Source organism: Oryza brachyantha, chromosome 1 (genome assembly GCF_000231095.2).
Source record: "Oryza brachyantha chromosome 1, ObraRS2, whole genome shotgun sequence".
NCBI lineage: Eukaryota > Viridiplantae > Streptophyta > Magnoliopsida > Poales > Poaceae > Oryza > Oryza brachyantha.
This window is the reverse complement of record NC_023163.2, coordinates 15,750,894-15,771,128: the sequence shown is the minus strand read 5'-3', so window position 1 is coordinate 15,771,128 and position 20,235 is coordinate 15,750,894. Positions and strand designations below refer to the sequence as shown.

Genomic DNA, 20,235 nt, shown 5'->3' with positions numbered 1-20,235 from the left:
ACTTAACGGTGCTTAGGTTTATTCTAACTAATTATTTTGAGAACTACGGACCTGTTTGAGCAGCTTCTAGCAGCTGGAGCTTCTCATAAGATCTCCAGAAGTCAGAACCTTTCTCAAATAGCACTATGTTTTTGAGAATCTAGAGTTACAAAATCCAAAAAATGAACTAGCAACCAAAAGTTAGGTTTCCTAGCTTTTCTAGATTCTAAGAAATTGGCTTCTCACCGACTACTTCTCAAGATCTCAAGCTCCCCAAACAGGCCATGCATCCTATTACTAAATAGTTTAGGTTTTTTCTTCCCTAACTCTTTATTTTTGTAATCTTGATGACTACGGCCGAGCTTATTTGTTTGATGGGTTAGTAACCCATATTCCTTTATTTTTCACACACAAACTTCTCGAACCGCTAAGTGTTATACTTTTGTAAAATTTTTTATTGGAAAAATTGCTTTAAAAAATTATTTCAATATATTTTTCTAATTTTAACCTAACAATTAGTTAATGATATGCTAATTTGTTGCTATGTTTTATGTTTTGTGCATGGGTTACTAAAACTCCTTAAGAACATGGCCTACTACCTCCGTTTCATAATGTAAGATGTTTGACTTTTTTAGTTGTAACGTTTGACTATTCGTCTTATACAAAAATTTATTATAAATATAAAAAATTACAAGTCGTGTTTAAAGTTCTTTTGATAATAATATAAGTCACAAGCAAAATAAATGATATTTTCATAATTTTTTGAATAAGACAAATGATTAAACATTGTACGTAAAAAAGTCAAATATCTTACGTTATGAAACGGAGGAGTAGTTTGTTAGCGAATTTGTCCCTTTCTTTTTTTTTCTACCCAGACTATCGAGTTGCCAATGATCCATCAGTGATATTTAGGCCGCTAATATATTTGGTGTCCCTGGCTCACTAATCAGTTAGAGGGATAAAAATAGTGGTCAATGCCTTTTTATGTTCGTTTGTGCACATCAGAGCTGATAGACGTTGCGGCAATGCTTATATACTCATATATCTGTTAAGCTATTTCAATGCCTTTTTATGTACGTTGTTTCTCCTTACTTTTCTAGCAGCATCATGTTGAAAGTACTTATCTTGGCCAGTTGGCCATAAATATACGTGGTTGACTTTGGATATAAAATTTGACCACTCACTTTATTAAAAAATTTACGTAAATACCACTTTTTTCTCTGTGGCTTGTTTATTACTCCCACTGTATTAAATTTTAATACATTGGTTTTTGTCGTGCGTTTAACGTTAAGTCTTATTAAAAATGTGCAAATATATTAAATTAAAGTTATTATTAAAATACATTTGTTAATAAAACGAATTATCAAACGAATGCCGAAAAGCCAACGACATCATTTATTAAAATACAGAGATAGTATTAGAGATGCTTTAAGATAACTTATAGTTTTTACATATTTACAATAAAATTTTTAATAAGATAAATAGTCAAATGTCACGACTAAAGTTAACTGCATCTAATATTTATGGTCAGAGGGAGTTGAATGTTAATTGCTCAGTTATCACATCATATTAACACCAAACTTACCATGTTGGTACCGTCGAGAAATTGCCCGCAAACCAATCGAGTAAACAAGACATCAACTAAAATTTTAAATTGTATTAAACTTTGTTCAAATTGTTTGGTTACCGAGTGATAACAATATTACTATCTCCGTTCCATATTATAAGACTTTTTGTTTTTGCCAAAATTTATCCATGTATTAATATATATGCTTTCTATATGTGTCTAGATTCATAAGCACACAAATGAATCTAAGCGACGTCAAGAAGTCAACAGCACATGATTAATTAATTATTAATTATTAAAAAAATATAAAATAGATTAATATGATTTTTTTAAAACAACTTTCCTATAGAAAATCTTTAAAAAAAATACGTCGTTTAGCAGCTCAGGAAGCGTGCATGCGGAAAACGAGGGGACAAGTTAACTTAGAGGAAGACGAACGCGACCCTAGAGTAACATCTAGGTGTCGCATCATACTGTTACGTGCCCTCTTCTCTGGGTAATTGAACGGGTAAACTTGATATTTTTTATTAAAATTTAATTAAAATAGTCTTTTTATGAAAAAAGAGACAAAACTAAAATCCTAACGCCCAACTAGTAAGCAATATATATAAAATGCTCGTTAGTTAGACAATATATCTAATACGCCAAACGTCCATTGGTAGCCGTGAGACAGGACTCATTGAGAGTGAATAAAATGGTTATTAATAAGGCGTTAAGAGGCTGCCTGTAAGATCGGCAGCACTATTTTTCTTAAGAGCTTACATACTGTATAGAACCAAGTACGTTTGTCACATTTAATATATTATCTAGTAGTGGTCGTTTTATACATGTCATCCATTGGCTGAGCATTGGGGCTCTAGTTTTGCAATTTTTTCAAAAAAAATTATTTTTGTTAATTTTTAGTAAAAAATGTAGTTATTTTTAAAAATTCGTGAAGATATCAACATCGTGAATTCGTGATCAGCAAATCGCAGGACGAACCGAACCACCCCTTGTTACTATTTGGGCTTCGGCCCATTACGTGGCCCAGTCCATCCACAGCGGAGCGACCCCCCTACCTCCTGCCCAATCTCCCGGCGACGCACGCCGCCGCCGCAGCCGCAGCCGCAGCCCTTCCTCTCTGCACCTAATCGCCGGCGGCGCGTCTCGCCTCGCCTCATCCTCCAGAGCAGAGCAGGAGAACGAAAAGCAGGGGGGAGCTCACCGATCATGGCTGGTACGAACCCAAACTCGAGCTTTCCTCCTCCTCCGCGCGCTTTCCTCGTTGTGTGGCTGACTGCGTCGTCTGTGTGTGTGCGTGTGTCCCTGCGCGCGGCGGGTCGTCTTGGGGGGAGAAGACTACGAGCAGGAGCAGGAGATGGAGGTGGAGGCCCTGCAGGCCATCCTCATGGACGACATCAAGGGTGCCTCTTCTTCTTCCCTCTGCTCTGCCTGCCCACTGATTCCTTGCTTGCTCCATAAGCTCAGCTCCTCCTCCTTGTTCCTTGTGGAATTTCGATGCAGAGATCGATCCCAGCGAGAGCGGGCTCAGCACCACGGCCCGGTGCTTTCAGATCCTGCTGTCTCCGCAGGTATGTGCCTGCCTTGGATTCTTCGTTCAATTATGACCTAGGTGGCAATATACACTCTTTAAATTGAAGAGGATGTATTGTTTCCTCTGCATCCAGTGTTAGTTTGGTGAAATTGATGATATTTCATGCTCTATGTGTTAGGATGATGATTTTGACGAGTCAGCTTATGTGCCAGGTAAAGATTAATTAATTTATGAGAACCGGACCATATTTATAGAAGAGGATGAAATTATTGATATTCTGCATTTTTATGATTCTTTTTAATAAAGATTTAATGTAATTGTATAGTCTATTCTTGATTTGCAGTCCAACTGGCTCTGATTTTTGCGCACACCGAAAAATATCCAGACGAGCCTCCACTTTTGAATGTAAAAAGGTTGGTTTTTTAAACTGGATGGTCCACCATTGTTGGAAGCAAGCATAGTACCACTAAATTTCGTGGCATTTTTCATGCAGGATGTCTGCTTATATTCTTTCCAACTCTTACAGTTGAATTGCAAAAATTTCATGCAGTGTACGAGGAATCAAATCAGAAGATCTTGCATCCTTGAAAGAAAAGCTTGACCAAGAAGTACGCATGCAGTACTTGCTTCTGAGTTTATTGTCAATCTAACTGTCAACTGTGTGCAAAACAGCTTATGTTAACTTGCCAAGTTCATCCAAAAGTTCAATACTTCACAATGAGCCAAACAAACATGGGCAATTATTGTATTTATTATGTTCTACTACTAGAGAACTACTCTTATTGTCTACTTCTACTCACCCACAAATCCATGAGTATTCATCCAATACTATGTTGACTTTGAATATATTGTGCTAAATATGACCAGATGATGTTAGGAGTCTATTATTGTCTATGAGGTGTATTCATTACACGTCGCCTGCTACATCTTGTCATGCTCTGTTTAATATTTCCATGATTTAGGCAACTGAAAATCTCGGTATGGCTATGGTCTATACTCTTGTCACATCGGCTAAAGAGTGGTTAAGTGAGAAATATGGACAGAATGCTGGAGATGATGAATCTGAAGAAAATGAGTCTGAAGAAGAGGAGGTATAGCTAACTTATTCCCTTTTTTAAAGTATATGGATTGCCTTTTTTATACTACTTTCTTTGTTGAGAAGGGGAAATGAATCTGTCCAGGCTTTATACACTGCAGTAGAGACTTATTATGCTTGTCCTACTGTCTACTGAGCCACATTCCAGTGTTGCTGTTATTTGTTGCATTATATAATCGAAGATCATAGCCATTTGTTAGTCTGCTCACCTTCAGCATATTTCATTCTCATGCAATGTACTTAATAATGAGAACATTTATAGGTCATAGTGCCCCATGGTGAAGCTGTTACTGTAGAGAGTTTTATGGCTTGGAGAGAACGCTTTGAAGCTGAGTTAGCGCTACAGCGTGCCAAGTAAGATTAATTTTTTAAAAATAGTTCTCTTGATGTTATCATGGAGTCATATTCACAAATGACAGGCTTTCCTATTGGTGACATCTGATCTCCAAATTCAAAGTGCCAATATGTGCCCATAACAAAATTTTGGGTTATTCATGTGCAGGCTTATGCCAGAGTCAGCTCTTACAGCTCCAAAGGAAAAGAAACTCTCAGGAAGACAGTATTTCGAGAGTGGAAGGCATACGATGGTACTTAATCCTATATTAAATGTTTTTAATCCTATATTAAATATTTTTTCCTTTGCCTAGTAAGGGGGCATGCATAGCCACCGGTACATTTTGTTCAGAATATTTGCGTAACTATCCTTGAATCTTTGCACAACCATTTGTAAATCTCACATATTTGAAATTCTCTTTGCAGAAAGGAGCAAGCACAACTGCTGACGAAGAGGAGGAAGAAGAGGAAGACATCGACTTTGATGAAGACTTCGATGGTAATTTTTTACTGACTTCAAGGATTCTTTCTTGCCTACATTATTTATGGAGTTGGAAGTGCGAAACCTACCTTACGAAACCTGGTTTAACAATCCACGCAGATGATGAAGAGGACATGCTTGAGCATTATTTGGCAGAACAGTCAGGCAAATCGTCAGCTTAGGCTTTATTACCATAGAAGAGGCATTTTGGGCAAAATATGTTTCTAGGAGAGCACAGCCTGGTTATATATTACAGGTGAAGCCTACCAGTTCGTGCGTTTTCCCATCTATTGGTTACCTCCTCCTGGTGAATACTTTCGAGAAATGAAAGGTTACTATGGCCTCCCGTATGGATCTGATTTGAGTGTATTATTAAAGATGAACATACCGCGGCTCCGTAATGAACTTGGTTATAATGTTAACCTATTGTGTTTTTGGTGGATTTAAACCGAATAGTTTTGCCATGTGAATTCTGCATCCTTAAACAAGTCCGGAAATTTGATGCTTCAGCTTAACAAAAAACACTCTATTGATGCTTCAGCTTAACAAAAAACACTCTACTTTCTCTTAGATTTGATTTACTTTACCTTGGGGGATAATTTGGCGTTGTTTCATAAAAACTCGTGAGCCAACCAAAGTTCTGCTGATTCATACAGCGGATTGTTGGATTTGGGGTATAATTTACAGCTGATAAACCATTTTCATTCCATGAAAATTTAGATACAGAAGAATTGCTTCTATTTCCTCCTTCCATTGGCATTGATGTTGGTAAAAATGGGCAATAAATCGTTCCCAAATGAAAAAAAAAAGAATTAATAATACATTGGGGATCTACAACAAAAGGCTCTTCTATATTCTACGACGGGCCCAAGCTCTTGGAAGCCTTGCTTCCTACCAGAGGAAAGTTCTAGGGTAAGTATAAACAAAAACCTATGTTACCCCATGAAATGGTAGACGCAACCACCATTTAACTGTGCGATGTGCCTGCAAGCCTGCAACAATTGCCATTTCTGCTAATTGAGCAGCCTAATTAGACACATCCTTGATCAGTCATGGCTTGTGCAATATTAAGAAACGCACATATGTTTGCACCATGCACCAACGACCTGGAGAGAGAGAGAGAGAGATCAGCTTCTGGAGTTGAAACCAGGCAGAAGAAAAGGAAGAAATCCTCAAAGCACAAGAAAACTAACTCTTGGTTCTCTTTCATGATTCCATAATCTTGAGCAGCTTTGATCGATCTATCATATGTTTGTTTCACTGCATCCTGTTCCATTTTTTTTATATTTTAAATGAGGTCTTCTAGTTAGGAAATATGAGTAGCTGGCCAACAAGCAGGAGCAGCAGATTATACCTGTATTTTGTTCTCAAAATCTTCCACTGACCACTGCATCAAACTGAACTCAGGATTCAGTTCAAGTTCTCCAACTGCTACCTGTCATATAGGAGAAACAAAACGCATGATCAAGAGAGGAATGGTAACTTAGTGAGCCTAAACAAGTTTCAACAACAGAGAAACGAGCCACACAATTCTTCTTGGATCATAAAGTTTTTGACTAGAAGGAATGGTAACAACATTCAGGCAGTGCATTACCCCACCAGCAGCAGTCGCCTTAGCTGGAGCAACAACTACTTTTGCTGTTCGTAGGATATCAACTGCTTGAGCAGTACAAGGCATATTTGAACCTTCAGTTGGAAACAAAAATCAGTAGATGATAGAGAATGGGGTAGCAATTAAAAGGACAGATTCAAAGCTCCTTACATTCTATAAGAACACGACAACCAGTGTTTATTATTGCAAGAGCCTCTGCCTGGTCAATCTCATTTTGTGATGCACAAGGGAACGCAACATCACACTTCTCACTCCATGGCTTTGCATCATCTATATACTTGGCATTTGGATATGATTTCAAGTACTCCCTGTTTGGTTAAATGGAATAGTACATCAAAATCTATACCTTTATGTACTAAGGATAAGTTAAGGCATCTACCCACTTGAGGCTCCTTTGTTGAGCCTTGATGGTCCTTATAACTGAGTATTTCATGTAATCAAACCCTTCCGTGTCCAACAGATAGCCCTTCGAATCTGGAACAATTTGTGATAGTCAGTCAGGTTTTCATTGATTAAAATTTCCATTATACAGATGAAATCATTTTTATTTAGATTGGGTTACAATTTGACTACAGGTAAGAGAAAAAAAAAATCTTAAACACAACCAAGAGTAGTGTTCTTATAGGAACAAGAGCAGAAACCATTATTTATGTCGTTAAGCAAATAAGGCTACTAGAATTATGGAAATCAAGCATGAGCTACAGTGAGTAGAAAGCAGTAATAAGATGTGAATCATTCTCTCTTGGGGACATGTAAACACGTAATAGTCATGATAAATGTACTAAACTGGGGTCCTTCACTTCTGCATGAAAACAGCATTGTTTGGCGAAATCTGGTACTGAATTAAGGGTGTGTTCTTTTTTCCCTTTTCCCAACTTTTACTGCCTAGTTTTCCATGCACATGCTTTCCAAACTGTTAATTAGATGTTTCTGTAAAATTTTCTATAAGAAAGTTGCTTAAATATTATAATAATCCATTTTAAAGTTTTTTAATAGCTGATAACTAATCATACACTAATAAGCCATCCCGTTTTGCGTATTTGGGAGAAGGATTCCTAACCCCTCCCCCGAACACATCCTAAGCCATGCTCATGCCTATGATACTACCCTATGCCATTTCCTAGCAAGATAATCCAAGTTAAGGTTTCAGTCCATATACCTGAAACTGTAACAGGAATAGCTTCACATGACAGAAGCTTTTCCAACACATGCATCGCTATCTTTCCAGAACCACTTATAACACATCTGCAGAAAACGCACATTAGGAAGTCCCAAACAGTTAAAAAGCAATTTAAAATAAACCAAATAGACCTATGTTAAACCTTAATCCTTTGAGTTCCTTGTTCATATCAGCAAGCACCACACGTGCGAAGAACACCTGCAACAGATTACAAGAGTATTATTTTCAACAGGAACAATCGTCTAGTTAGCATAGGCATAACAGGCACTAAGTTGTGAAATAGCAAGAGACACAATATATAATAGTTTCTGCTCACAAGAAATGTTAAGGTACCACTTTACCAGTCCGTATCCAGTAGCTTCTGTTCGGAAACTAGAACCAGACCAGAAGATTTTAGGCCCTGTAAAATTTCCCTGCATAAGCATGGCGGTGAAATCTACAGAACAAGAGAAAAAACTGATGAACCAAAGAAGTAGAAACAAAACCAATAGCCTTTAAGTAGACTGAGTGGAACAAAAAGAAATACTCAGCATAAAGGACATATGATTAACGGACTACCGAGGAAAACCAATTTTGTTTCCATAATCATTATAATATGAACTGAATTTGACTAAAGATCTTATGAAACAAATGCTTCATTGAACCTGTTATAAAACTGGCCCAAGAAACACCATCGAAACCAAACGCGGAAGCATACAATAGAAGATCCAAAAATGACCACGGCACCAAAGCATGATATTTGTTAACGAGGTTCAGCTGTAGCCTAATCCCCGGGGCACTACTCCCCGATCTAGTATAATTACAATGTATCAGGGTATCTATGACCATCTACCAGCAAAGCTACCAGCCAATCATACCCTCACCTATGCTAGTCACCATGCGGTTAGAAAAGGTCTGCCACTTCTTTCTTAGAGAGAGCCTAGGATAGGATTCGACTCTACTACTAACCCAACATCTATTACAACTCCAATCCTAAACTGTAACTGACTTTGTACACATATTCGACACAAACTCTAACAGAACCACCATGACAATATAGCACTGAAAAGAAAGTTTAAGATAATGCTATAACACTCTAACTAGGGAAGGCCAGTCAATGTTTTCTCTTTGGTTAGTAGTTCTTGCTTTCTAATGACTAATGAGTCAGAACTAGAGTACCCAAAATATACACACCTGCAGAAGTGCAGAGGATGATAGACAATATTTCAAATAACATATATTGCAGAACAACTGTAGTACCTGAAAATGACCAGAAAGGCGTCTATACTGCCCAAAAAGATAGCCCATTTCTCTTGGACCCACACCAACATCTTCAGCAGGAAAATCCTGCAGTAAAATTTTAAACAAGACCACCTGATTTAGATCAAAACAGTATGATTCCATTTTACAAATACATAAAAATGATATTAACTGAAATTATTTTGATAGGTATACCTGATCAGGCCCCAAATATCTATACAGCTCATTCATGAAACTTTGACAAAAACGCATAATCTGACATAGAACACTTTCAGATTTATGTGCAGTAAAAAAGTTGCTTTACCAAAGAAACAAAATGCAGTACAAATACCTCATTTTCACTTTTGCCCTTGGGATCAAAATCGCTCCCTCCAGCAGCACCTCCAAGTTTGTATTGTGACAGAGCATTTTTTAGGGTCTGTATCAAAAGAAATAATCTTAGAATGATTTATAAAAGATTCATGCAGGTTTCTAGTTTCCACATCCATTTAAAAGACTCTTATTTCATTCCCAAATCAGCAGATGGCACTGCAAACATCCTAACTATATAACTTTGCTTGATCGTGTGCTATTGGAAATTTAGTTAAAGACAAGCCTCCTCACGCACCAAAGAAAAAGATCTACACATTTGCGAATCCCCCAAGCATCAACAGAAAAAAATAGAAGGCTATTTAAAATAAATCACGCCACTGGATTCAGAATCCAATGTGGAATAATAAAAAGTAGCAAATGTACATTACAATATCACAGTATGTGTTGAGGTTCAGGCATCAACCATGACATTCATTTAATCAAATGGTAGTGTAATGTGAAAATAGTAAAGCACAATTGCATACTAGAAGCACAGATGACATACGCGATGAAAAGACAGTAGTGGCAGCAGATTATTTGCATGAAAATGTATTTGACTCAAGTAATGTATTACCTGCTCAAAAGCTAGAAATTTTGCCACGCTCAAAGTCATGGTAGGGTGGAAACGAAGACCACCTCTGCACGGACCTAATGCTTGACTGAACTGCACACGAAAGCCTCGATTTACATGTGCTTCACCTCTGTCATCAACCCATGGCACTCTGAAGATAAAACATTTCTCTGGTTCCAATAAACGCTCCAAAATTTGGACATGTCTGAAAACATCACCATCAGAAATCATATTATACTGGAGTTTTAGGCACATTGTTTCTCAGGGTGGGGAGGAGGGAGGGAGAGTTACTGTGAGTTCTTCACCAGAACTGGTTCCAAGGAATGAACCACCGCTTGGATAGACTGTATAAACTCAGCTTCATGAGGGTCCCTCTTTAGCACAGATTCAAGTATAGAGGCTGCCGTTTTTGACAAAGCTGAAAAAAGGGGGTATCTGTCACAGTTCAGACAAAGCCTTGAAATTTAAGGTAAGCATTTTAGATAAGATTTAAGGTAATTATAAAATTCTTTCAATTTGATATAAAATGAGCACATTCTTCATATTGGGATGTAGATAGTCTGATAAAGAGTTAAAAATTGGAAAGCACATATAGTTGCTGGTAGTTTAGTGTACAACTGGAAATTGCATCAACTTATTATTTGCACTAGGCTATGTTCCTTTACGAATTATCGGGATGGGATGAGGTAACAAACATATTGCTTCTGCTTATGCTTATAAACCAAAATTTGAAATTTCAACCTTAAATTGGAGTTGATTTTGGGTTTTTTTTTCACCGAAGTTTATTTTCCAACTTTGGTTTTTAAATCGCTAAGAATATGCGTATAAAAGTTTTATTTACAAATTATTTTTTGTTTGCAAATATGCCGTTTGGCTTTTTCCATGAAAAAGCCAAACAATCACCCCAATTGAAGGTATATAAACTTATATTTTAAAGGCCGCGTTATCTATCCCACCCAATACAATTTTCACAATTAGAACCAGTAAAAAGACATTTTCACCAAATATCTAGATATAATGTACTAGTTTTAAGCAAAGATTTGGTACACATTTCCTAATTCTTCCACAGCCAAACCTGCAGCATAATCACAGAACTTGAGGCAGCAACACCAACCTTTGACATAGACTGGCCTCTCGATCTCAAGGGGCTGTGCATTCTCTTTGGACGCTGTCTGCAGCCTTAGCGCCTCCTTATGCAGTAAGCTATTGTTGTGCTCCTCCAGCGCGCTCATCTGCATGTTCCTGCTCCCCTCATTTCCGTAGGGATTCCGCCGGTGCTTCCGGCCATACTCCTTGCACACAGTGCAGAAGATCCTGCTGGTGTTATCGTGCACAGCAACGTACGCCCACTTGTAGGTGTCTGCCCATTCCTCCCGCCATTTCTTCACCACCTTCTTCTTCTTCTTCGTGTGCCCCGGCAGCCGCAGCAACCCCTCGTGCTCCTCCACCTGCGGCGGCGTCGGCTGCGGCTGCGAGCAAGGGATGAGGAGGGTCTTGTGGTCGTCCGCGGGGTCGTGGGCGGAGGTGACGCCGACGAGGGCCGCACTGGAGAAGGAGGGGTCGTCGCCCGGCCCGATCTCGAGGTCGATCTCCTCGCCGAGGCCGCGCACCACCAGGTGGTGCTGGTGCTGCCGCTGCGCCTGCCGCAACAGGTTGAGCTCGTCCATGGCCGAGCTCACCAGCGGGAGCGCCGCCGCGCCATGAAGGGCCGCGCCTGGAGCGGAGGCTCGATTTCCCCGCTCGTAGCAGCCCGTGGCGGTGCGAGTCCCGCTCCGGTAGGCGCAACCAGGTAGGGGGATTCCCGCGCTAGGGTTAGGGGAATCGAATCCGGCACCGGCAACCCCACCGCACAGCCGGCGGCACGCCTCCGCCGACTACCCTGGGGATCTTCCGATCGAGCGAGGCTTCGATCTAGCCGCGGGGCGAACGGAGAGAGAGGGGGGCTGCCGCGGCGGCGGTGACGGCGGCCGGAGAGGGCGAGGGGAAACTGCCGCGACGGCCGGAGCTTGTGTCGCGGAGAGGGTAGTGCGCTTCCGACAAGGCAGAAACGAACGGTCAAAGACGGAGACCACAGACAGACAGAGAGAGAGGTCGACCTAATCTGAGCCGTTGATTTTATTCGGACAGTGGAGATCGCACGTAGCCGTACCGACGAATCATAGAGCGTCGCTCTATTGGGACACTGGTCACTGGACACCCGGATCACTCGGTTTCGTAACCATGGAGAAGGCGAAAAAGCTAACGGGAAACGTACTTTTTTTTATACGGAAACTTTTATATCGTTCATATATCAACTTTATATGTTAATATAATATTTTAGTATACAAATATTGTTTACTGAATGCTTTATGTTAAATTTGTTTCTATGCATAATTTTCTGTGTATAAAGATAAAATTTTGTACATACAAACGTAAAGTATAAAAAGTTTGTATATATAAATTTTTTATGTGCATAGGACCGTTCACGCGGGTTAATGATTGTGCGAGCAATCGCCCATTAGACTGACCCGGGAGAGGATGTTATCGAGGAATTCACATATTGTTTGCAAAGCAAACTAGCTGATGAAAATATGAAAATGGTGAGTTTTTCAGCCTTTAGCTTTTAGTTTATTTTTGAATTCTACAACAATAGATTTTCTGAATTTAAGTGTTGTCTAGGAGATGTTTTAACAACTGATAATTTCTGTGAGAAAAAGATGTAACTCTCATAAGCTCCTTTAAAACTTACCCTTCAAATACTCATTTACTCCACATGTCCTAAAACATAGTTACATAGGATTAGATTTAATCCATTCTAGGACTAGGACATATTAGCTTTATTTTTGGAACGTAGGGAGTAGCTAGTTAGCCCCAATATTTTCTCTCTATATTTATTATATGCTCTAACATACTCCTTGTCTATGTTCTCCATGGGACAAGTGAGACCCATGTGTCAGTCTCTATCTCATATTTTCTCTTCTTATTCTCTTGCACTCCTCATTATGTTCTCTTCTTATTCTCTTGCACTCGTCACCCATAATGTGCATTCCCTCTTTCTCCAATTTACAGGCTAACACCACCGAGTGGTATCTTTGGTTTTTCAATTGTGCCCCCCTTCTCCTTATATAAACCATAGCCAGCGAAGGCCTAGAGCTTAATCCTACCTTCGTACTCCTACGCAATAACCTCATAAGGTACAGGAGGTGACAACATACCTCATAAATGCCCTTCTTCCTTAGCACCCTCATCTCCGGCCAACTCTTGCTTCGAGGCATCTGTAAATTAGGGGACATCGATTTGCCAGCTACTAGGTGGAGGTGGGACTCCTTTGGGGGAGGGTAGGGAGGAGGCAATGGACAATGATGTTGTCGGGTTGATTGGGAAAGACACCACCTCGAGTTGGTGGCAATAACGAGCGATGGGGGATAAGGCGACTGCAAATCAAGGTGACACTGGTGTTAACGTGCTACTGCTACTGCCGATAGGGGAGGAGTCAACATGGAGGAGATGCAGGGGAGGCGGCAATGGATAACACGATACTTGAGACGACAATGACAATGGCCTAGATCGGGTCGAGGTGAGTGAGTGAAAGAAAACAGCTTGATGCACAAGTGCAATTAATGAAAGAGAAGGGGTGAGACCCATGTAGCCATGCCTGATGAGCCTAGTGACGAGAATCGTTTGGCTAATTAGATGGCTTGGTCGTAAAGTTGGCTGCTATGTTGGAAGCTTCCAACTTCTCCAAGTCTACCAAATTGTAGCTTAGAGAGCCATCAAGTTTATTGGTGTTAGCTCTTATTAATTGAATTACGACAGATGCACTGAGGACAACAAATTAATTAGTGACAAATTAATTTATGGGTACAATTTATTACATCGATATTCTTATAATGATTTAAAAGGGAAAGTTGAAAAATAGACTTCGATATAGAATTTCAAAATCAATTTTAAATTAAGTTTTAAAATAAAAATGTGACATACATGATAAACACACGCACTTATGAACATATACAAACAAACCATATCCGTATAAGTACCTTCCAAGATTATCTGGCATGTTTTGATATTGGCAAAGTTACCCTGGACATTGGATGGACGCATTGCTATCGACATGTATATCGTCTATTACCGAAAGAATAATTAACTGCAAATACTAGTGCTAATTCGAGTCCACAGCTATTCCAAATCAAAACTGCGGCCATGTACATACCTATAAGACAATACCTATTTATTTGTCATAAAAGAATAATTAACCATAAATTCTAGTGCTAAAGCAATTTTGAATCCGATGCGTTCAATGGTGCCCACATACGTAATGACAAAGACGAATCATACGCTGCCGATGCATTGTTTGCCTATTTCCGATCAGAATGAGAAGGTAGTTAGATATTGCTTTACCTTTACGGATTTGATAAATGTCATGTGACAGATTTTTTACTATGCTTTTAGTCAAATTTGTGACCTTTGGATATGCTTCAAAACTAGTGCTGCATTTTGGCTTTTTGGGCTCTACAACGCATATATCTGTTAGCATGTGATGTGCAGATCACTAACAATTCATGTGCAGACTAGTACTATTGATCAACAAATAAGAAATCATTCATATAATATGTAATTACATAAATTTTATTAGAAATTTACAATATTTTATTTATATAATTATTATAAGAAGAATTGTAGTTGGATCTGTTAGCCCACTATTGGTTTGTTTTATCATTTGAGAACTATTTAATCAGAGTTGTTGATGTAGATTATATTGTTGAGAAATCTGACTGATTTTGCTATAGATTTTATGTCAAACTCTGTTTAGGCAGAATCCTATCTTTACCTATGCATATGCCTACAACTTTGAATTTAAAATTTTAGATAAATTAAATCAAAACTTAAAACTATCAACAGCAATTTTTGAAACTCTGAACTCAAGATTTGAAAATTTTGAGTAAACATTTTACCAATAATTTAAAACTTTCAACCATAATTTTGAATTTTTCAATTTAAATTTCAAAACTTTGAACATAAACTTAAAAATTTTCAACTGAAAATTTAGAAAAATCAACTCAAAATTTTGGAACTTTCATCTGATCCGGATATTTGAAACTTTCAACTCAACTTATTTATTGTTTTATAATTAAAGATCATTGAGTGCCGATGATAGTGATTAGCATTAAGGCCAATCTCAATGAGAGTTTTATGGGCAATAAATATGGTGACATGTCAATATTTTTAATGATGTGATAGAGTATTAATGAAGAGAGATGAAATGAGTTTCATGTAGATGAAACCTTCTATGAACTGTTATCTAGACAACTCGTGTCTTACATATAAACTAGAAAACAACAATAAATGATATTTTATCCTAGTTTTAAACTTTTTAGATAATACGTTACTTTAAACAATCGTGTCCATAAGTGGTCTAATGCCCCACCGTTCACTGCCCCCACAGGCGTCTTAAAATTTCTGCTTACTATACGCTTGCAGCGTACCCGTATCTATCGTCAGATGCGAGCATACGTGTCAAGGTTCGTCCTGAAGAAAACACTCAGGTCGACTATTCAGCGTCCACAAATGTTGGATGTTTCCACGCAGCAGCAGCAGAGCCACGTCACTACCAACATAGCCTATTTCATCCGTTCCACACAATATTTTTTTTTAGCATTTATACGTGTTTGATAAATCTAGACACATATACATTAATAATGAGTTTAGTTAAATTTAGAAAGTTATATACTTACCCTATTCTGTTTTTTATATGACTCTTTTTATCATACATCTTACTTAGAAAAATATATATAATTATTAATTATTTTATTATAATTTATTTATTATTATAAAAAATTTAAATATGATTTATAATTTTATAATTTAAATAAAATTTTTAAATAAGATGAACCCGAGGAACGGCATCGAGGGAGTAATAAGGAACGGAGTGGAACGGAGGAGTATATACGATTCCCTTCTCCTGAGTCTTGACAAAGCTAGCTAATCCCTAATCCTATCGATTGCTCACCGGCCGAACGATGGCTGCGGCCGGAGCTGGAGATGGAGGTGGCGACGGCGAGCAGCTGACGGTGCTCGGCGCGTGGGGGAGCCCATTCCTGGTCCGGGTGCGCCTGGCGCTCAACCTCAAGGGGCTCAGCTACGAGTACGTGGAGGTGGACCTCGCCGGCAAGAGAGAGCAGCTCCTCGCCGCCAACCCCGTGCACAGGAAGATCCCCGTCCTCCTCCACGCCGGCAAGCCCGTCTGCGAGTCGATGGTCATCGTCGAGTACCTCGACGAGGCCTTCCCTTCCGCCGCCGGCCTCCTCCCCGCCGACCCCTACGCCCGCGCCGTCGCCCGCTTCTGGGCCGCCTTCGTCGACGACAAGGTAGACTCTTCCGCCATGGTCTATCTTGCTCTTGGTGTTCCGAGGTTTGATCCATCGCCGGTTCGCCGGCCGTGCGTTGCATCCGTGCAGCTGCTGAGTGGGTGGCTGGGGGTCTACGACGCGGGGAAGACGGAGGAGGAGAAGGCGGCGGCGCTGGCGGAGACGCGCGCGGCGTTGGACGCGCTGGAGGGCGCGCTCGGGGAGCGCGCGGGCGGGTGGTTCGGCGGCGACAGCGTGGGGCTCGTCGACGTCGCGCTGGGCGGGTTCGTGCCGGCGATGATGGCGTCGGAGCCGACGACCGGGCTCAGGATCGTCGACCCGGGGAGGACGCCGCTGCTGGCGGCGTGGGTGGAGCGGTTCTGCGCGCTGGAGGAGGCCAAGGCGGCCATGCCGCCGTTCGATCGCATCCTCGAGGCTGGCAAGAAGAGGTACGCCGATCTGCAGGCCGCCGCCGCGGCGGCGGCGGCGAGAGAATGAGGAGCCGGCCTCGGATCTGTCGCTTCCTGTTATACAGGAGTACACAATAAACGGCCAGCTTGGAATTCAGAATTCCGTGGAAATAGCTACGCATATACTCTTTGCGCTTAAAAATATTTGTCATTTAGTATAAAATTTGATTAAATTTCTAAAATTTTGAAAAATAATTTTGTGTTGAAATAAATTTATAGAATCTAATAAGTTTATGATATTATGTTTTAGGGCTTGTATTTAAGACGAGCATTTAAGAAAGTATGAAATTTAACTAAATTTTGTTCTAAACACATATAATGTTTATTAAAGGGAGTATCATGTTGCTTTGCCGGTAGAATTTAATTTTGGTGCTATCTGTGTCATCTCTACATAGTTTTACAGACAATTCGTTAAGCTTTTAAGCAAAAAACATTTTGTTTTTGTGTGGTACAATGCCACCTGATCCATATGGAGTAAAAATTGAAAGTGAAGCACTGTAAGATTGCTGATAAAGTGGTAGGTGTATAATTTCATCCAGCAATATAGAATTTGGTCTTTTTGGCTTTTTCGATCTTGGTCTTCGCTCTTTCATGCTAATTTGGTCACTAAAACTAAAAACCGATTTTTTTGTAAAATTTTCTGAACTGACCCATTCGGTCTCGGTCATGACCGGATTGTGCATGATTCAACTGTCAGCACTTGCAAATTTGCAAATTGCAGTACACTGTGTATAGGTAGGCGCGGGGCGGTGCTCAGCGACTCAGCGTGGTGGTCTGATGGATAGGGGCCAATAGGCGGTGGGTGGCGATACTGCATGGTGAGGGCTTGGGTATATGGCAATGGCGGGTTGAGGCCAGGTTTACAAGAATGACCCTAACTCTGACTGGGGCCTTGCGGGTGGACAACGACAGTGAGCAGGCGACACGGCGACGGGCGTGGAGGCCAACAACGATGGGCATAGAGCCAGCAGACAACGCTGGCGGTGGCGGCAACACAGAGGAGATGCGGTGCGATGGCTGGGTGTCTGTTGGCTCTGTGCGTGAGAGGAGAGAGAGGGGAGAGAATAGAGGGTTTATATATGATACAATAGTTGGGCCTATGAGGCCAAATATAGAGTGAGCTATTATATTTTGGGGCCCACGGGGAAAAATTTTGCCCATCCTAACCCTACCAGAGGAATTGCCATCCCTAGACATAGAGCACCAATGCGGCGATGAAGCTAGTTGATGGCGGTGGCACGACACTCTTTGAGTTGGAGTTAGGGTTCATGCATTGTTAGCTGGTCTTGTATACCATACTTTGGTCTTGGTCTATATATTATTAGCCTTATTGGACTATTTAGGCCTAATAGGTAGAATTTCGGTCTTTTCAGTCGTTTCGGTTAACCGAGAGTGCCGACCAAATTAATCGAAATAAATTTGATCTTTGAACAGCCACGACTGATCGTATGATCGATTTCCTCGGTCTCGGCTATTTCAGTTTCGGTCTCAATCTCTTTGGTTCGGTTTTTTGTGCTCACCCCTACCGACTTTTGCATCTTCGGTTGGGTTCAAGTTAGAAACATCTCATATTGTGAATGAATATATCTTGCCAAAGAAATATGTGAGTGACCACAATAAGGAGCAATTTAAACTAAAATAAATTATATGGGAAATATAAAACACATTTGAGCGGTTCTTGCAATTTTTCCTAATTGAAAATAAAATGGTAAATGGGAGTGAAGTCCATCGTGGATTCTACTTGGGCCTGCATATCAGCGGTGATTGGGCCTCTATTGGACCAAAAATCTCTTAACTCGCACGGGGTCAATACGGTCATGATTCGACGACGATAGCACGGACAATGGCTGCGGCTGATCGGAACAAACAAAAATTATGTGCGTTAGTCTATGATGTTTTTGAACCAAAATTGTAATGGCTATTGATCAGATCTAGTACTCCCTTTCGTCTCAGGGAAAAAAAATCAATTTCTGGCATTATATTCAGATTCAAACCCAGAAATTATTTTTTTTAAGAGAGGGAGGAAGAGTGGGTTGAGCAGAACTTTTGGTCTAATCTAAGTGTTAAAGCTGAAAAGAGAAGAGGCCTCGGGCGATGATTTGCACAAACTTTTGCAGCGATGCATAGTTGCTTTGTGCATCACTGTATGTCGATCCATGATCAATTGATCATACATTTACATATCACACGTAGGGTGGTAATGGGCCTAATTATTTTGTCTACGAAATTTAAGGACCAGGTTCAAAACGGGTTAGAATAAAATTGTATAGAGTTTTAAGATAAAAACTTTTAAGAATTAAATAGGGTTGTGAAAGAACCCAAGGACCTTGCTCATTACTCCTAATAACACATGGTTGGGCCAGATTCTAGAGAAATAACTAGAAGAGGGGCATGAAAAAAAAATAATCTTAAATCATTGTTCGGACGGACGATCAGGAAATTTGGTTGTGTAGAGCTCGCCAAGTAGTGCGAAATAGACTATAAATTTACGTTGATCAAGTTTATATGATTGCGCAATGATCAAATCAATGTGAGCTGTCGAATTTATTTTTTAATATTTTTTTGTTATCTTTCTTCCCCTTTAAATAGAAAGCCATGTAAAAAGAGAAAAAAAAGAGCGGATATTGATACTTGCCTAGCCGTGGCCACACGCACACCCTAAGGCCTAGTCGTTGTCTACGTTGTTGCCACCATACGCTGTTGTGGGGTTAGGTTGGCAACGACGCGGGTCGAGGTTGCGTTGGGCAAGAACGACACTAGCCCCGAGCGAACACTGGGGTCCTCGACCCCGGCCCCGTGGATCCCCGTCACCCGAATAAGGCCTTGTCATCCAGGAGGAGAGGAGAAATTGACCTGAGTCCTAAGCTGCTTGCATGGGAGGAGGCGGTAGCGTCCTAGGCAACGACGACCTACTGACGACGTGGAGGAGTAGGCGGCGTCCTGTGCTACCGATGTGGGGAGGAGGCAGCTACATCCTAGGCGACAGTAGCCTAGCGGCGGTGTGGAGGAGGTGCCAATTTGCATCGCCGCATCAACACGGAGGGGAGGCAACGGCGACCATCGTGTGGGAGAAGAAGGCGACCGCATCGGCATGGAAGGGAGGTGGCAGGCCGACGGCTGGAGGGGAGGTGGTGGTGCTAGCATGGAGGGACGCAGGAGGCAACATCTCAAGGTGGAGGGAGTTTGGATTAAGGTTTTACTAGGCCTAGGCTATTGGGCTATTTAGGGAGGTAAGGTTGACTGGAGGGCCCCGTGGGTTTTCCAAGGGGGACTTTGTATCCTTTCCCCGTCGCCGCTGACCCGTAGGTTGAAAATATGCCTGTCCCCGTCCCTATCAAGATAGGTCCCCACTTGGGGAATTGCTAACCCTACGTTGCTGGGATGTGATGATGAATACAGACTTTATTGTCTGGCATCGTTGTCAGTGTTCTAACGATGTTTCGTGCCGGTTTGTACTACCGCGCCAGCCAATTGAACTTTGATTGTAAAGGTATATAAT

At 40.7% G+C, this 20,235-nt stretch overlaps 3 protein-coding genes across 4 annotated transcripts; 2 read left to right on the top strand and 1 right to left on the bottom strand.

The window, feature by feature from the left end:
• Positions 1-2,605: 2,605 nt before the first annotated feature.
• On the top strand, positions 2,606-5,255 carry LOC102704561 (RWD domain-containing protein 1). Its single transcript, XM_006644206.2, has 11 exons — positions 2,606-2,762; positions 2,884-2,949; positions 3,050-3,117; positions 3,259-3,292; positions 3,424-3,493; positions 3,631-3,688; positions 4,043-4,171; positions 4,439-4,530; positions 4,679-4,763; positions 4,936-5,008; positions 5,111-5,255. The coding sequence occupies exons 1-11, from the start codon at positions 2,756-2,758 to the stop codon at positions 5,170-5,172; spliced, it is 744 nt and encodes a 247-aa protein (XP_006644269.1). The 5' UTR covers positions 2,606-2,755; the 3' UTR covers positions 5,173-5,255.
• A 309-nt stretch (positions 5,256-5,564) lies between these two features.
• Positions 5,565-12,002, bottom strand: LOC102704841 (NADP-specific glutamate dehydrogenase). Of its 2 annotated transcripts, XM_006644207.3 has the most exons (15): positions 11,058-12,002; positions 10,235-10,361; positions 9,947-10,148; positions 9,353-9,439; positions 9,217-9,276; positions 9,022-9,108; positions 8,124-8,195; positions 7,925-7,980; positions 7,762-7,847; positions 6,986-7,076; positions 6,753-6,910; positions 6,585-6,676; positions 6,345-6,425; positions 6,184-6,257; positions 5,566-6,096 (listed from the first exon to the last, which is right to left on the bottom strand). In XM_006644207.3, the coding sequence occupies exons 1-15, from the start codon at positions 11,608-11,610 to the stop codon at positions 6,021-6,023; spliced, it is 1,902 nt and encodes a 633-aa protein (XP_006644270.1). In that variant the 5' UTR covers positions 11,611-12,002; the 3' UTR covers positions 5,566-6,020. The 2 variants fall into 2 exon arrangements, with proteins under 2 accessions (XP_015699267.1, XP_006644270.1); XM_015843781.2 differs by having other exon boundaries at positions 5,565-6,257; positions 11,058-11,985.
• Positions 12,003-15,835: 3,833 nt separating this feature from the next.
• LOC102700855 (probable glutathione S-transferase GSTU6) lies at positions 15,836-17,271 on the top strand. Its single transcript, XM_040528229.1, has 2 exons — positions 15,836-16,287; positions 16,378-17,271. The coding sequence occupies exons 1-2, from the start codon at positions 15,940-15,942 to the stop codon at positions 16,762-16,764; spliced, it is 735 nt and encodes a 244-aa protein (XP_040384163.1). The 5' UTR covers positions 15,836-15,939; the 3' UTR covers positions 16,765-17,271.
• The last annotated feature ends 2,964 nt before the right edge of the window (positions 17,272-20,235 follow it).

What these genes read in the sequence shown, in the direction of transcription:
- LOC102704561 (XM_006644206.2), top strand. An exon ending in CCTCATGGACGACATCAAGG is followed by an intron (nt 2,950 to 3,049) that starts GTGCCTCTTCTT and finishes ATTTCGATGCAG; the next exon opens with AGATCGATCCCAGCGAGAGC. An exon ending in CTTTGATGAAGACTTCGATG is followed by an intron (nt 5,009 to 5,110) that starts GTAATTTTTTAC and finishes CAATCCACGCAG; the next exon opens with ATGATGAAGAGGACATGCTT.
- LOC102704841 (XM_015843781.2), bottom strand. Translation starts at nt 11,610, where the DNA reads ATGGACGAGCTCAACCTGTTGCGGCAGGCGCAGCGGCAGCACCAGCAC. An exon ending in GAGGCCAGTCTATGTCAAAG is followed by an intron (nt 10,362 to 11,057) that starts GTTGGTGTTGCT and finishes CCCTTTTTTCAG; the next exon opens with CTTTGTCAAAAACGGCAGCC. An exon ending in AGGGCAAAAGTGAAAATGAG is followed by an intron (nt 9,277 to 9,352) that starts GTATTTGTACTG and finishes GTTCTATGTCAG; the next exon opens with ATTATGCGTTTTTGTCAAAG.
- LOC102700855 (XM_040528229.1), top strand. Translation starts at nt 15,940, where the DNA reads ATGGCTGCGGCCGGAGCTGGAGATGGAGGTGGCGACGGCGAGCAGCTG. An exon ending in CCGCCTTCGTCGACGACAAG is followed by an intron (nt 16,288 to 16,377) that starts GTAGACTCTTCC and finishes GCATCCGTGCAG; the next exon opens with CTGCTGAGTGGGTGGCTGGG.